General features: G+C 31.4%; 1 protein-coding gene across 1 annotated transcript in view; it reads left to right on the top strand.

Annotated features, from left to right (window-relative positions):
• The first annotated feature begins 159 nt into the window (after positions 1-159).
• LOC111043649 (type 2 phosphatidylinositol 4,5-bisphosphate 4-phosphatase) overlaps positions 160-15854 on the top strand; it is a 34266-nt gene continuing 18571 nt past the window's right edge. Inside the window, exon 1 of the mRNA XM_039429582.1 lies at positions 160-307. Within this exon, the coding sequence (XP_039285516.1) occupies positions 238-307 (70 nt within the window). The 5' untranslated portion in view covers positions 160-237. The remainder of the gene's footprint in view (positions 308-15854) is intronic.

The raw sequence follows: 15854 nt of genomic DNA, 5'->3' as shown, positions 1-15854 counted from the left end.
AATAATTCATTCTTCATGAGAACTAATAGGAAAGTTATTCATAAAAGAATTTCCTAGATGAAAGATTATTATTATTATTATTCTTGAAATATAAATTTTCTTGAACCTTTGTTACATTGATCATATGGACACAATCACATCAATTGGTGGCACTGGCATTGGCAGAACAACAGAATTGTGATATTGTGATAGTGGCCTGCTGGAAGAGGTTGATCTTCTTTATTCTCAATTATAGATATGGGAGACGATAAAGAAGAAAAGAAACCACTTTTAAGTCAAGAAACCAGGAGCTATGCACCTAGAGAAGGTAATATTTTAGAATAATAATTCTAACACTTTCCTCTGTATTTCTTTGACCGGCCAAACTTCATTGTCAGTTTCCTCAGAAACCTATTATGTAAAGCCCAGATGATCACTTCTAATTAACTTATTTACGTCTCTTCCTTTTCTTGAAGATTCATGAATTGAATTAAGAAATCTCTTTATTGAATTTTAATATTTAAAGGTTAATTATAATCTCTAGTTCATTGTACTAACTTACTAAACTATTTTTTCATGTAATTAAATTTCAAGTTCATAAAGACATCAAGTCATGTATTACAAAAAATTGACATCCATAACTGTAAAAACTAATAAGTATCCAATTATGTTTAACCCCAGGTGCCATAATAGTTGTAATTCCATTAAATTTGCCTTATTCAAATGAAAAACTCATATCAAAACAAACAGGATCATAATCTAATCCATTACTTGCGGACACAATGAAAAAGACCCCAAAAAATAAAGATCCCACTATCTGTACTAATCAACATTATAATTAACCAAGTACTCCAATATGTAATCAACCAAGAAGTTGAGCTAGTTTATCTTCTAGGATTAATAACTCTGGATATTCTAGACATAGGCTAAATATTGAAGTCATAATAAAGATATTCTATTCATAAACTGACAATAAAAGGAAAATGCCTATAGTTATATTATTGTTTGATGATGATTCACTTGTTTCTATAAGTGGTTTTATTAAATAATATTGGTACTCACAAATTGGTGGTAATCAAAAGTCGATAGTTTTATTATCTTTACGGTATTGACATTGTTTGAGTTACACAATCTTAACATTTTAACATGAACTTTGTTTTATATCTTACTGCCGTAGCAGTTCCATTTTCCGTATTATTCTAGTGAAATGTTTGTAAGAATTATGAATCTCAAAAAGTTGAATCCACTTCCAATATTTTTTGTGGAAAAAAAATGTTGCCTAGTATCATGAAGAGTTGTAGTTATACCATAATATAAATTGAAGAAGGAATTAAAAACCTCGTTAGTTATTAAACTATCATAAGTCCACTAATGTTGCCCTTCTCACGCTCTGAAATTTATTTAAACAGCTGATAAAGTTATGCAGCTTTGGCCACAATTTTTGCTTGTTGAAAGAACTTTTTATCAAAATGTGAAATAAAGTACCTATTAAAGCTGGATCTGCAGACAACAGAGACAGTAAAAATATAAAATTCACCATAACTTCGAATTAATATATTATTTCTACTCACTGAGAGAATAAGCCAATTGACACTTGTGGGAATTAATTTTACATGTCACTGTTGTGTGTGAATGCAACTCCAACCATTTTTATTATGCTATGAAACATCTTATGTTTTGAAGATCCAGGTATGCTGTTCTTGATAAAGATGTGGTACTGGTAAATAAGTAAAAAGGAGACCTTTTGCAGGTGACTTTGTGTTTGCTGGTCGACCAGTTGCTTTTCTGGCGATGCCTGTCCCCTCGTCCCTGCATTAAATGCAATAGTTACCCAATATGCAATTTCTCAATCAAGGACCAGATTCCTGGGTAGACCAAAGATCGCGTCTTACTTGATACTTGTAGTTATCCCACTGGAAACGTTGCAGCGTCGTGGTCGTCACTTTGTAGATACTCTTCTACCGAGTAGTATGGATTGGCTAACAGATAGCTCTTGAATGCTCTCTTGAATCTGTCCTCTCTCTTTATGCTACTAACTTACTTAAATTTTGTAATTTTTACCAGCCGTCCATTACTGTGTGAATTGCCTGTCCCATTTCTTGGGGGGGGGGGGGTGATTGGGGGCTGTGTACACTTCAATAATTATTGTGAAACGGTATCTATCATAGATACAGTTTTGAGCTCCAATAATGGTAGTTGTAATAAATATTTTTTTCGGTCCATCTTGAAGAAGAGGTATGGTTCATAATACCATATACTTGAATGCACCAGTCAAATTATAAACAGAGTGTCAGCAATTTTCAATGTCCCACTTTCTGGAGATTTTCTCCTAATTGAAACCGTTTTGGATTCGTATTTGATGTTAAAATCAGACAATAATGAAACCAGTTTGAGTACACCAATCACAGAGTAATGAATGTAATTACATTCTATAGTGAGGTCCACGTTATAATGGCAGTGTTTTATTAGCAATGGTATTGCTATCCTTGTCTATCATTCAACAAAACGGATAGCGCTATCTCTTTCTCGCTCTGCTCTGTTGCCAAATCGTCTTTCAACAATGTAGAATTAATAATTAATTAACAAAATATTTCATCTTAATTATGAAAATGCATTATGAAATTATTGAAAAATATAATTTCATGCTTAATAAAATATAATTGATTATTTTAAACTGGATTGAACAGTTAATATTACATCAATAAACCTGTATCAGCTAATAATTAATTAACAAAATATTTCATCTTAATCATGAAAATGCATTAAGAAATTATTGAAAAATATAATTTCTTGCTTAATAAAATATAATTGATTATTTTAAACTGGAATTAACAGTTAACATTACTAATATTATTATTATTTATTTAATAAATAATAATTATTGTTATTTGCCTATTATGTTATTTTGTGTAACAAAGTTTTTATTTATATGAATACTTTGATTGTCTATCTTGCTTAACTTTGTTTTGACATTTATCATTGTTTTGTATTATATTTGAAATGGCAAATAAAAATTTGATTTGATTTGATTTGATTACATCAATAAACCTGTATCAGCTACCGTCTATAGAAGGCAATCAATCAATCATTTATTTCTTTCCAAAACATACATGAAAAAGTCAAAAAGGCAATGACAAGACGGAGGTTCGGCAACTTTGTTCTATCTTCCCCTTACTGCCATTATAACGTGGACCTCACTATATACTCTCTGACAACAATCAGTAATGGGGCTTAGAGCCGAGGCCAAATTCAAATAATGATGAATGTATGTAAATAATAATAATTCGAGTATTTTGTTGGTAGTAGATAAGGCAAGATAAAGAACTATAAAATTCTTATTCGTTACGAATCAATTATATATGACTCATTGTCTCTTTTCTCTCATTAGCTATTAAATTTTTAGATTAGTTGATCAGTTGCCATTGTCATTGATTGAAAAATGTTGCTTCAGCGTGCTTTTTAATATAATTTTACATTTTTGTGTGAAGTTTTAGTTAATAAACAACTTGTTATTAAGTGAGTGTAGTGTCGAGTTTAATCGAGTGTTTGCGTGCTTAATGGATACTGCTCATGGTAAAGATTATTTTCTGTTCCAATACCTTTGTGGCTTGTAACCTAATTCTATCCTAACTCGTTGAAGTGATGGTATCCATCCAAAATACTACTTCAGAGATTTATTCTTCCTTACAGTACTAGTAAATCCAACATAATTTTCAATTTTTCAGTAGAAGTATTTGTATTAGTCTGTGACAATTGTTTTGCCTCGATGTTATGACGTCATCAGACTGATTAGATGCCTTGAAATCTATTTTCTCAGTGTGAACTGAGTGTTGTAAGGTTGATAAGGTTCCATTAAACTCTATCAAATCAACATATGAACTGATTAACAAGATTGTATGTTTCATTTATTTCATTTATTCATAGACAATAAATGCAGGTAAAAACAACAGTCATGTTTCTTTCCTTCGTCAATTTACTACCAATTTTAAACCCAACGCACAACCATCTACTCTCCAACCACACTCATCATAACTCTCAATTCAATTCATACCTTGAAGTAGGGTTTACTCTGTTTCTAGTGATGGAAGTCTGATGATGTCTTCACACTATAGTGAGGTCCACGTTATAATGGCAGTGTTTGATTAGCAACGGTATTGCTATCCTTGTCTATCATTTAACCAAGCGGATGGCGCTATCTCTCTCGCTTTGCTCTGTTGCCAGATTGTCTTTCAACAATGTAGAATTTTAAATATAAATTCTACAATTAATTGTAGTTGTTGCAATTGTAGTTACAGTTGTAATTGTTGCATTTAATTGTAGAATTAATAATTATAATTCTACATTGTTGAAAGACGATCTGGCAACAGAGCAATGTGAGAGAGATAGCGCTGTCCGCTTTGTGGAATGATAGATATGTTGAATGATTAATTATTGATCAACAAAATATTTTATCTTAATTATATGAATTCATTGACAAATATAATTTATTGCTTAATAAAATATAATTGATTATTTAAAACGAGAATGAACAGTTAATATCACACCAATAAACCTGTATCAGCTACCATCTATAGAAGGCATTGACAAGACAGAGGATCGCCAACGTTGTTCTCCTATCTTTCTCCACTGCCATTATAACGTGGACCTCACTATAGAAGGCGAAATGATGGTTACCCACATTGAGTAAAATACTTTAGTGAAATAAATTTTAACTCAAAAGTTTAAAATTATATGTTACATTTAATCTGATTTTCACCTTCTCCACACGTACAGTAGGTACAGTATTTCTTTGAAATTAATTTTAAAGATTGTTGTATTCTATAATAATTTCATGAGTCCTAAGCAAATCGATATTTTTTAAATTCAATGCATGATGAATTTAAGACTGTTCCCACGTAAAGTATATTTTGGGATTAGCCTATTGTCCTCCCCCGATCATTATAATCCTATTATATTAAGCGAGCAATTTCTGTATGTTTATATGTTTATATTTGGTTATTCATGTTCAACGGATCTCGTAAACGGCTTTAACAATTTTCACAAAATTTGGAACATAGTAGGTTTATGATATAAAATTAGATTGCACTGGGTCTCATCCCTGGAAAAACTCGATGAATGACATGAAAAGGATAACAATTATTCATCCTTGATTATTCATCCTTATTCATCCCTGGAAAAACTCGATGAAGGACATGAAAAGTATAACAATTATTCATCCTTGGAAAAACAGATGATAATTTCGTCGTCTGTCGAAACAGAAGATGCGTGTGTGGGAGAGAAACATAATTATTTCAGGCTGTGTAATCAATCAGCGAGAAATATAATCTATAAATTTTAATTAACTTGATCAAAATAATCTGATTTGTTGACTTGACATGATAATCATTCTAAACTAGAGTATATCATAATTTTCAAAGTTAATCATTATTTGACAATTTTAAGTGATTAGTGAGTTTGTAAATAATCTAAATTAGAACTTTTTTGTTTTTACATGTTTGGACTAGAAATTGAACCTGAATTCAAGTGTATAAAACGTAACCTACTTTCTGAACTATTTATATTGTATAAATCAAAATTCTGGGAAGAAACAGTTTTGGGCTGTGCCTGTTAGTCCTTCCCTATAATTTTAAAGAATTGTGTTTTGTTTATCAATAGTTTATAAATAAATTACGAGCAAAGCTTGGTGCCCCGATATTAGTAAATAATTTGTGGCTATATTATAAAAACAATCAGTGTTCTTGTAAAATGATAATGAGTTTATATTTAACCGTATATAAGCTTCGAATTGACATAAGTTTTCTTGAATGGAATAATTAAGATACATTAGATGACAGGAAATACTTCAAGGTCTTCGAAAAATTAATTTATTCATTAAAAGAATCAACCCTATAGAATGTGCATTGTACATGTACACCAAATTTTTATTAGGAAATATAAATTATGACGTGATAACTTTTATTTTATATCAATTATCCACTCTAGTATTCTTCTTCAATTTATATCATGATAATTATGATTGTTTTACGTATCCATTTGTGATAAATTCTTTAGTAGCATCAATAGAATAAGTTTCACATCTGTGCAATCAGACAGAGATCGAGCCAAGAAACGACAAAGAAGGTTTTTTACTGAGAGACTATGTTAAGACATTGATAATGGTTGTTATTCTTATATCAGAGTTGCTCGGAGTGTTTTGCTATGCCTTCAACAGGTATGCCAAAGCAGTACGTGGTCGTCTGTTATATTGCTATCAATTATGTGTTTTCGGTCGTTATTGTTATCTCCTTATTCTATTTTATTTTGGCTCGGAAATCGGTACCTATAACTTATAATAATGATGATGGTGAAGATGATAGCGAGGAGACATGCGAAGGTATGCAACAAATATAATAGACTTTGGTATCAAAGTTTCAGTTTCCATTGTGAATTTTGTAGGAAATGAAATAAGGTTGACAGCTTTTTAAAATGTGCTTCTCTCCCTCAGTAAATTATATTGCAAGTTGTTTTATTCAATTTGAATCTTATAATAGATGTCAAATTATTAATTGATAACCTAATAAAAGTAATAAATATCTGGAGTGTAAAAGCATAGAAAATTTGTAGCGAAAGATTGCAATTTATAGTTTATTTATTCATTTTTTCAGTCGTACAATTATTTTTACAGTTATATGAGGAGGCACAACAGGCTTATGCCCAAAACTGTTCTTTTTCAAATTTATAATACAGTCCAAATCAAAATCTAGCTTAAGCTACTATCACTCATCAAAACAACAATTTATTCACACTTCAAAAAACAAGCACATCATCAATAATTACAAATAGATATACTGTGAATTTGATTTAGAAGCTCTTGTAAAATGATAATGAGTTTATATTTAACCGTATATAAGCTTCGAATTGACATAAGTTTCTTGAATGGAATATTTAAGATACATTAGATGACAGGAAATACTTCAAGGTCTTCGTAAAATTAATTAATTCATTAAAAGAATCAACCCTATAGAATGTGCATTGTACATGTACACCAAATTTTTATTAGGAAATATAAATTATGACGTGATAACTTTTTTATATAAATTATCCACTCTAATAGTATTTATTCTCTTCAATTTATATGATGATAATTATGATTGTTTTACGGATCCGTTTGTGATAGATTCTTTAGTAGCATCAATAGAATAAGTTTCACATCTGTGCAATCAGACAGAGATCGAGCCAAGAAACGACAAAGAAGGTTTTTTACTGAGAGACTATGTTAAGACATTGATAATAATTGTTATTCTTATATCAGAGTTGCTCGGAGTGTTTTGCTATGCCTTCAACAGGTATGCCAAAGCAGTACGTGGTCGTCTGTTACATTGCTATCAATTATGTGTTTTCGGTCGTTATTGTTATCTCCTTATTCTATTTTATTTTGGCTCGGAAATCGGTACCTATAACTTATAATAATGATGGTGGTGAAGATAATAGCGAGGAGACATGCGAAGGTATGAAACAAATATAATAGACTTTGGTATCAAAGTTTCAGTTCCCATTGTGAATTTTGTAGGAAATGAAGTAAGGTTGACATAATTTTTAAATATGATTTTCTCCATCAGTAAATTATACTGCAAGTTGTTTTATTCAATCTTCTCATCACCAGTGTTGCAAGGAAGGCACTATACCAGAGACATTTCAATCATTTAGCACCAAAATTATATAATCTACTTCCTGCAAACTTTAAAAAGATTAATCATCCTAGAAAGTTGAAAACAATAGTACACAATTGGTTGATGAGCAAAGGAAGACAGTACATAGAAAACATTATTTCAAATAACAACTAACCACCTAATGACTTACTAAACACTAACTAATCATAATACGCACAAAAAACTAACAAAATCTACTCTAGAACATGGTACGCCATAGTGGAGTAGGTCAATTTCCACACAGAAAAAACTAACAAGTAGAGGACACATTATAAGAATTTTTTGTAACTAACTATTGTATGTAATATTGTAATGAATCTAATTTTTTGTGTAATTGATGTTGCAGTTTTAGTTTTTGGGAAATAAACATTTATTTATTTATTTGAATCTCATAATAGATGCCAAATTATTAATTGATAACCTAATATAAGTAATAAATATTGGGAGACCGAGCTTTGCTCTGGAGTGTAAAAGCATAGAAAATTTGTAACGAAAGATTGCAATTTATACTTTTTTATTCATTTTTTTCAGTCGTACAATTATTTTTACAGTTATATGAGGAGGCACAACAGGCTTATGCCCAAAACTGTCCTTTTTCAGATTTATACTACAGCCCAAATCAAAATCTAGGTTAAGCTAGTTTCACTCATCAAAATAACAATTTATTCACACTTCAAAAAACAAACGCATCATCAATTTCAAATAGGTATACTATGAATTTGATTTAGAATGATATACTATGTTTGCTACAATATTTGTTAATATACTATGTACTATTCTACACTAACAGCATCTAGTTACTATCTTGGACTTTCTGAAGTAAACATGTTTTCTAAAAAAAAGAGAAATAAACGAAAATAATTTTTTCTTGCTAAATTTTTATTCTCGTGAAATCAGCTGAATGATCCCACACATGCACTCGTTCACTCACGGTATCGACAGACGACAAAATTTCCAGCTGTTTTCCAAGGACGTTTTTATCCCTTTAATGTCCTTCAGCGAGTTATCCCAGGGTTGAGACCTCGTGTAATCGAATTTTCATATCATAAACCTACTATGTTCCAAATTTCGTGAGAATCGCTAGATCCGTTTTCGAGATCCGGTCACATTCAGATAATTATATATATAAACATAAAAACATCTAAACAGAAATTGCTCGTTTAATAGTATAGGATATAGGATAATGATTTATTATGAAGAATCATCTTTGAATTCTTTCAATAATGAATGAATAATTTCATAAGAAAAAACATTTCAAACTATTTTTTCTTTGTAGTAAAGGAGGATAGGCTACGTTGCGTGAATATTGTAGGCTTTCAAGTCTGTATAATATTTGTCTAATTATTATTTTTATCGCGTATTCAAATACTATATTTCAAATAATGTACGTTCATTGGCTTTGGAATGCGTTTTAACTTTTGGTAGGTTTCAAGAACGTTTTCAAAAAATGTATCTCAATATTTTAAAATGTCTGTTGCTAGTAACAGAGGAGATATACACAAGCCTCGTAACCTATTACGTAATTCTTGTTTATTAAAAAATGAATAGCATACCACTTTTTCTTATTTTTTTAATGGAAACCTGATTGCCTGATTATCGTGTACATTTATTTTGTTTTTCTTTTTGAATTTATCCGTTTTTCACGTTTGTGAATAATTGATAGTTGATGGATGCGTCGTTGAAAAGGAAATATTGTTTATTACTTTATTAAATTTCACATTTAAAGGAAGGTCTAAAAAATTTCTTCACTGTTCAATATTGTTTTGATTCCCTTTTGTAAAATGCCGAATATAGCTGAATTGAACATGATCAAGGCATTAGCATAAATTCAACCTAAGTTTGAAAATTACCATGTCCATCCATCGTTTAGCTTGCAAATTAATTAATTTATTGTTGAAATACGGAATCATCTACTTAATTTCCATAAAAGAGTCCTTCAATAATATGCAAGCTATCTCTCTTCTCTAGCTAAGGTGATTAGTAATGAATTATGTTTATTTTGTTTGCTCGTTCAGTAATTAAAGTGGACATTGACCTGTACAGATTTATATTGAAGATGCATTGAATTACTCTAATACTATTAGGCCTCTTTTAACAAATTATCAAGTTCCAAAACATTTATTCAAATTTCGTTGATATTTCAGCTTTCAATTTTAAATGTATTTAAAAGAATCCTTTCTTTGATTCAAATCGATTCTTTGAGTGATCTTATAGAACTTCATAAGTGTTAGTGTAGATTGAAATTGTTTCCATGTTTATCACATGAAACTGAAACGTTTATAGTAGTTTTACTAATCATGTTGCTTAAATTATACACTTGACATTACAATTATAAATATGTATGCTGCATAGTAATGTCATTAAATTAAACTGCATTTCCTAGTTTCCCTTCAAATCCTTGCCTTCGCAAGGATCCTTCAATCTTACAAATGGTTTTTAAAATTAAATCTGAGCAACAAATGTACTTCTGTTTTATTGCAAATTCAATGTGTTTATTATTGCACTTACATGTGCAACTTTTCAATTTGAATACCTTAGCTTGAGACATTGAGACAATTAATAAATACACTTTTCTACTGAGGATAATATTTAATAACATAAGTCCCAGATCTGGATGTGAGTGAAGTAATATCTCATAGGTAGTGTATTTATTTTACAGTTTTGAGTACTATACTAAGTAGAAGGAATTTTGTTATCAATTCGGATCTTAATCTTTCCAAATTCAAAATTAATTGTTTCAAGTGTTTGTGTTTTGTTTCAATGTGGAAATTAGTGAAGATTGGAAAGTCGCACATAACCTTTATGGACAATTTATTTTATGAAATTGGGATGAAAAGAAGTTTTGGACTGTAGTCTGTTTCTTTGTCCTTAAGTTGATTGTAAATGATAAATAAATAAGATAAATATGTCCAAGGTTTTAGGTGGGTTCCAAACCTCAGTGGTTTGTATGATACTTTAGCTGTGGTGAATTTTTAAGACTTTAATTTAGCCTATCCTATATAGGAGAAAAATTGATAAATTTTAAGGCTAACATTTCAAATATGAAGTATTAATGTGACTTATGCCAAGTATATTTGATATAGGCCTATAAGTGCAATACATTTATCATAGCCTATTCTATGTAGGAGAAAAATTGATAAATTTCAGGCTAACCTTTCAAATATGAAGTATTAATGTGACTTATCCAAGTATATTTGATATAGGCCTTTAAGTGCAAGACATTTATCAAGTGTTGACTTGAAGGTAATTCTATTTCATGGACGAAATAGACAAATATAGGCAATAAATTTATTTATAGACAAATTACAATCATCATACTACTAGTATCAAGCTATCAACACGTTTTAATAAGCGACTTTATGCTAATCTGACGGGAGATGCCATAAAATTGTTCAAATTGAAATTCAGAAATTTGCATCACTGTTTTATGAGGTAGATTATTACTGTAGCAGTCTCCATTGTTATGCTAACGACTCAGCAGCTATTTGATTCACTTTTTTCAAGTCTGAGTACCTAGTTGAGAATTTTTGGCTGGCAGTGAACATACGTTTGGGCCGGTATTTGTGACTACATGCTTTTGAAGATCAGTAAGTTATGTGCATAACTGTGTCGTTTACACTGTAGTTTATTATTACATGTATAATAATAATTAATTATTATTATTATTATTATTATTACATGTATGCTTATATTGAAGTCAATAATTTATTATTGAAAATTCTATTATTTACAAAGTGAACGAAAATAACGTCTATTTTTACTTTCCTTGCCCTATTACCATAGGTAAGGAAAGTATTGCTTTCCGAAAAAATTAAGGTACCCAAATTTCTATAAGTTTCAATGTCCCCTGAGTCCAAAAAAGTGGTTTTTGGGTATTGGTCTGTATGGTGTGTGTGTGTGTGTGTGTGTGTGTGTGTGTGTGTGTGTGTGTGTGTGTGTGTATGAGTGTATGTGCGTCTGTGTACACGCGATAACAAAAAAACGAATGCTTTCAGGAAATTAAAACCTTTGTAGTTCTGGCTAGGTTTTATTAGATACACTAAATAATCATGAGTTGAACGTCAATTGAAAAGCATATATTCAATGTAATTAATAATTTTAAAGACAATATAAAATAGGTAGTACAGTGAAATGAAACAGACACTGTATTCAAGAACGTAATTGACAATGGCTTAGACTAACTTTAAATGATAGATCAATAAGTCTGATATGATAAATGTAAAATACAAATACTTGCAATACTTCCAAAAATATTGGTAAAAAGTTGTGTCTACAAATGGGAATCGCGACTTTAGAATAAATAATTCCAAGTAAACCCTGAAAAGGTCAAATAATAATTAAACAAACAAGGCAATTGAACAAATAATGAAAAATGCTGATAATGATTCAAAATTGATACAGAATACTTATCAAATGCATGAAGAGCATGAGATCCAATCTTGAATTGGATGGGCAGTACATCGAGACCCCCTCGATGATACCGGACGATGGTGGAGACCTGGATGGACCCACGAAGTGGAGCGGACCAGAGCGAGCTACCGGAGCTGGACTGGACGGCGAGCCATGAAGAGCGGCGACTTGGATGACCCGCAAGCAGGACAAGAATCAATCCGAGCGACAGACTCCGGACTGGAATGGTGACGAATCAGGATAGCCAAACAGCGATGGCTCAGTGGTGATGACACAGGAACGGCGGCGACACAGCGATGAGTGGGTAATGTCAGGTTAACTAATGTCAGTGCAATACGGGCAAGACTGACACAATGACGGTGTGACACAGTTGAGATATGCAACACATAAACTTGAAAGTAACGTAGCTGAAGATTCACTGAATTTGAATTGAATGAACCGTCCAAAAGTTAGGCACGGTGAATGAAGTGCAAAGTTAATTGAGTTGGCTACGGCCAAAAATCACAACACTGATGCTAAGTGAATGTCTGAATAGACAACCATCCAATGCTTGGCATGGTGAATGAAATGTAACAAATGTTCGTAGATCACTAAAAGAACTGGTTGAAACTGATACACCATCTACGGGGTAGACATGAAAATTGCTAATACTTCGATCTAGCAATGAATGATTAGGTAGCTAGTTGACTAACCTAACAAAACGGATACAGAGCAGAACGTCTGACTGCACCGTGAAATGATGAGAGTGTGATCTTGGAATGCAAGCAACACACCAGTAATAATGTCCCGAGACCAGAATTACTTCAATGAAACGATGAATGCGAAATTGGGCCTCAAGCCTTACCACAAAATGCCTACCGCAAATGAATGTTCAGTTCAATCATATAACTTTTTGCTGAATGTTGAATGTTCTGGAAACTTGATTTTCATAATCAGTAATATGAAATGATTTGAGTTCTCACACTGAGAAGTGAATAAATTTAAATTGAAGATAAAAATTTGAAGCACTCGTGACGAATGAAACGTGTTGGAACATACCAAATACTGATGATTGAAGATATTCACAAACTACGAACCGAAAATACTGAAACTTTATCGAAGCACTGGAAGAAACATTCTACGTTGAATAAACATGAATTTAAAACTTGAGAATTGAAAATTTTGAATTGAAAGCGACGAAAATTGAAGAACGAAAAAGCTGATGTGAACTGTTACGCCATTGCTGTGTGAAGAAGGAAACAGGAAAATGCATGCACGAATCGCGCTGCAAGAAGCCACGCATAGCACGTCGATGAAAAATATGCTAAAAAACGTCTAGACACGGTAGGAAATACTCCAAAATAATATTAAATAATACCAAATGTACAATAAATTAATGTACAAATGTAGCATGACAAAAACTGATGTAATCCGTGAACTGCAGAAAACACAGTGAAAGTGGACCGATGACAAAGTGACTTGAGCACTAACGCGACAAGTTGGACAAGAACACAATGCATAGTGCGAAATCTGACATCCTTTAACAAATTATCAAGTTCCAAAACATTATTCAAATTCGTTGATATTCACTTTTCATTTTAAATGTATTTAAAAATTCCTTTCTTTGATCCAAATTGATTTAAGATCTTTAAGTGATCTTACAGACCTTCATATCAAGTGTTAGTGTAGATTGAAATTGGCTCCATTTTCTATCACATGAAACTGAAACGTTTTAGTAGTTGTACTAAGCACGTTGCTTAAATTATTTATACACTTGACATTACAATTATAAATAATATTTATGCTGTTTAGTAAAATCATTAAATTACATTAAACTGCATTTCCTAGTTTCCCTTCAAATCCTTGCGTTGGGAAGGATCCTTTAATCTTGCAAATGTTTTTTGTTTTTCTAATTAAATCTGAATAACAAATTTACTTCTATTTTATTGCAAATCCAATGTGTTTATTATTGCACTTACATGTGAAACTTTTGAATACCTTAGCTTGAGACATTGAACCAATTAATAAATACACTTTTCTACTGAGGATAATATTTAATAACATAAGTCCCAGATCTGGATGTGAGTGAAGTAATACTCCATAGGTAGTGCATTTATTTACAGTTTTGAGTACTTATACTAGTAGAAGGAATTTGTGTATCATTCGGATCTTAATATTTCCAAATTCAAAATTAATTGTTTCACGTGTTTTTTTGTTTTTTCAATGTGGAAGTTAGTGAAGAATTGGAAAGTCGCACATATTTGGACAATTTATTTTATGAAATTGGGATGAAAAGAAGTTTTGAACTGTAGTCTGTTTCTTTGCCTTTAAGTTGATTGTAAATGATGAATAAATAAATAAGATAGATATGTCCAAGGTTTTAGGTGGGTTCCAAACCTCAGTGGTTTGTATGATACTTTAGCTGTGGCAAATTTTTATGACTTGAATTTAGCCTATTCTATATAGGAGAAAAATTGATAAATTTCAGGCTAACCTTTCAAATATGAAGTATTAATGTGACTTATGCCAAGTATATTTGATATAGGCCTATAAGTGCAATAAATTTATCATAGCCTATTCTATATAGGAGAAAAATTGATAAATTTCAGGCTAACCTTTCAAATATGAAGTATTAATGTGACTTATGCCAAGTATATTTGATATAGGCCTTTAAGTGCAAGACATGTATCAAGTGTTGACTTGAAGGTAAATTCTATCTCATGGACGAAATAGACAAATATAGGCAATAAATTTAATTTATAGACAAATTACAATCATCATACTACTAGTCTCAAGCCATCAACACGTTTTAATAAGCGACTTTATGCTAATCTGACGGGAGATGCCATAAAATTGTTCAAATTAAAATTCAGAAATTTGCATCACTGTTTTATGAGGTAGATTATTACTGTAGCAGTCTCCATTGTTATGCTAACGACACAGCAGCTATTTGATTCACTTTTTCAAGTCTGAGTACCTAGTTGAGAATTTTTGACTGGCAGTGAACATACGTTTGGGCCGGTATTTGTGACTACATGCTTTTAAAGATCAGTAAGTTATGTGCATAACTGTGTCGTCTACACTGTAGTTTATTATTAAATTTATGCTTATATTGAAGTCAATAATTTATTATTGAAAATTCTATTATTTACAAAAGTGACCGAAAATAACGTCTATTTTTACTTTCCTTGCCCTATTACCATAGGTAAGGAAAGTATTGCTTTCCGAAAAAAATTAAGGTACCCAAATTTCTAAATGTTTCAAGGTCCCCTGAGTCCAAAAAGTGGTTTTTGGGTATTGGTCTGTGTGTGTGTGTGTGTGTGTGTGTGTGTGTGTGTGTGTGTGTGTGTATGAGTGTATGTGCGTCTGTGTACACGATATCTCATCTCCCAATTAACGGAATGACTTGAAATTTGGAACTTAAGGTCCTTTCACTATAAGGATCCGACACGAACAATTTCGATCAAATGCAATTCAAGATGGCGGCTAAAATGGCGAAAATGTTGTCAAAAACAGGGTTTTTCGTGATTTTCTCGGAAACGGCTACAACGATTTTGATCAAATTCATACCTAAAATAGTCATCGATAAGCTCTATCAACTGCCACAAGTCCCATATCTGTAAAAATTTCAGGAGCTCCGTCCCATCAATGCAGATAGATTCCCAATTATCAGGCTTCAGATACAATTGAAACAAAAAAAAATCAAGTGGAGTAGATTGAGCATGAAAATCTCTACAATTAATGTTCAGTAACATTTTCACCTAAAATTGAAAATAAGCTTTAAATTCGAGAAAATGT

This window comes from Nilaparvata lugens, chromosome 5 (assembly GCF_014356525.2).
Source record: "Nilaparvata lugens isolate BPH chromosome 5, ASM1435652v1, whole genome shotgun sequence".
Taxonomy (NCBI): domain Eukaryota; kingdom Metazoa; phylum Arthropoda; class Insecta; order Hemiptera; family Delphacidae; genus Nilaparvata; species Nilaparvata lugens.
Note: the sequence above shows the minus strand (reverse complement) of the source record. Positions and strands in the feature narration are given on the sequence as shown.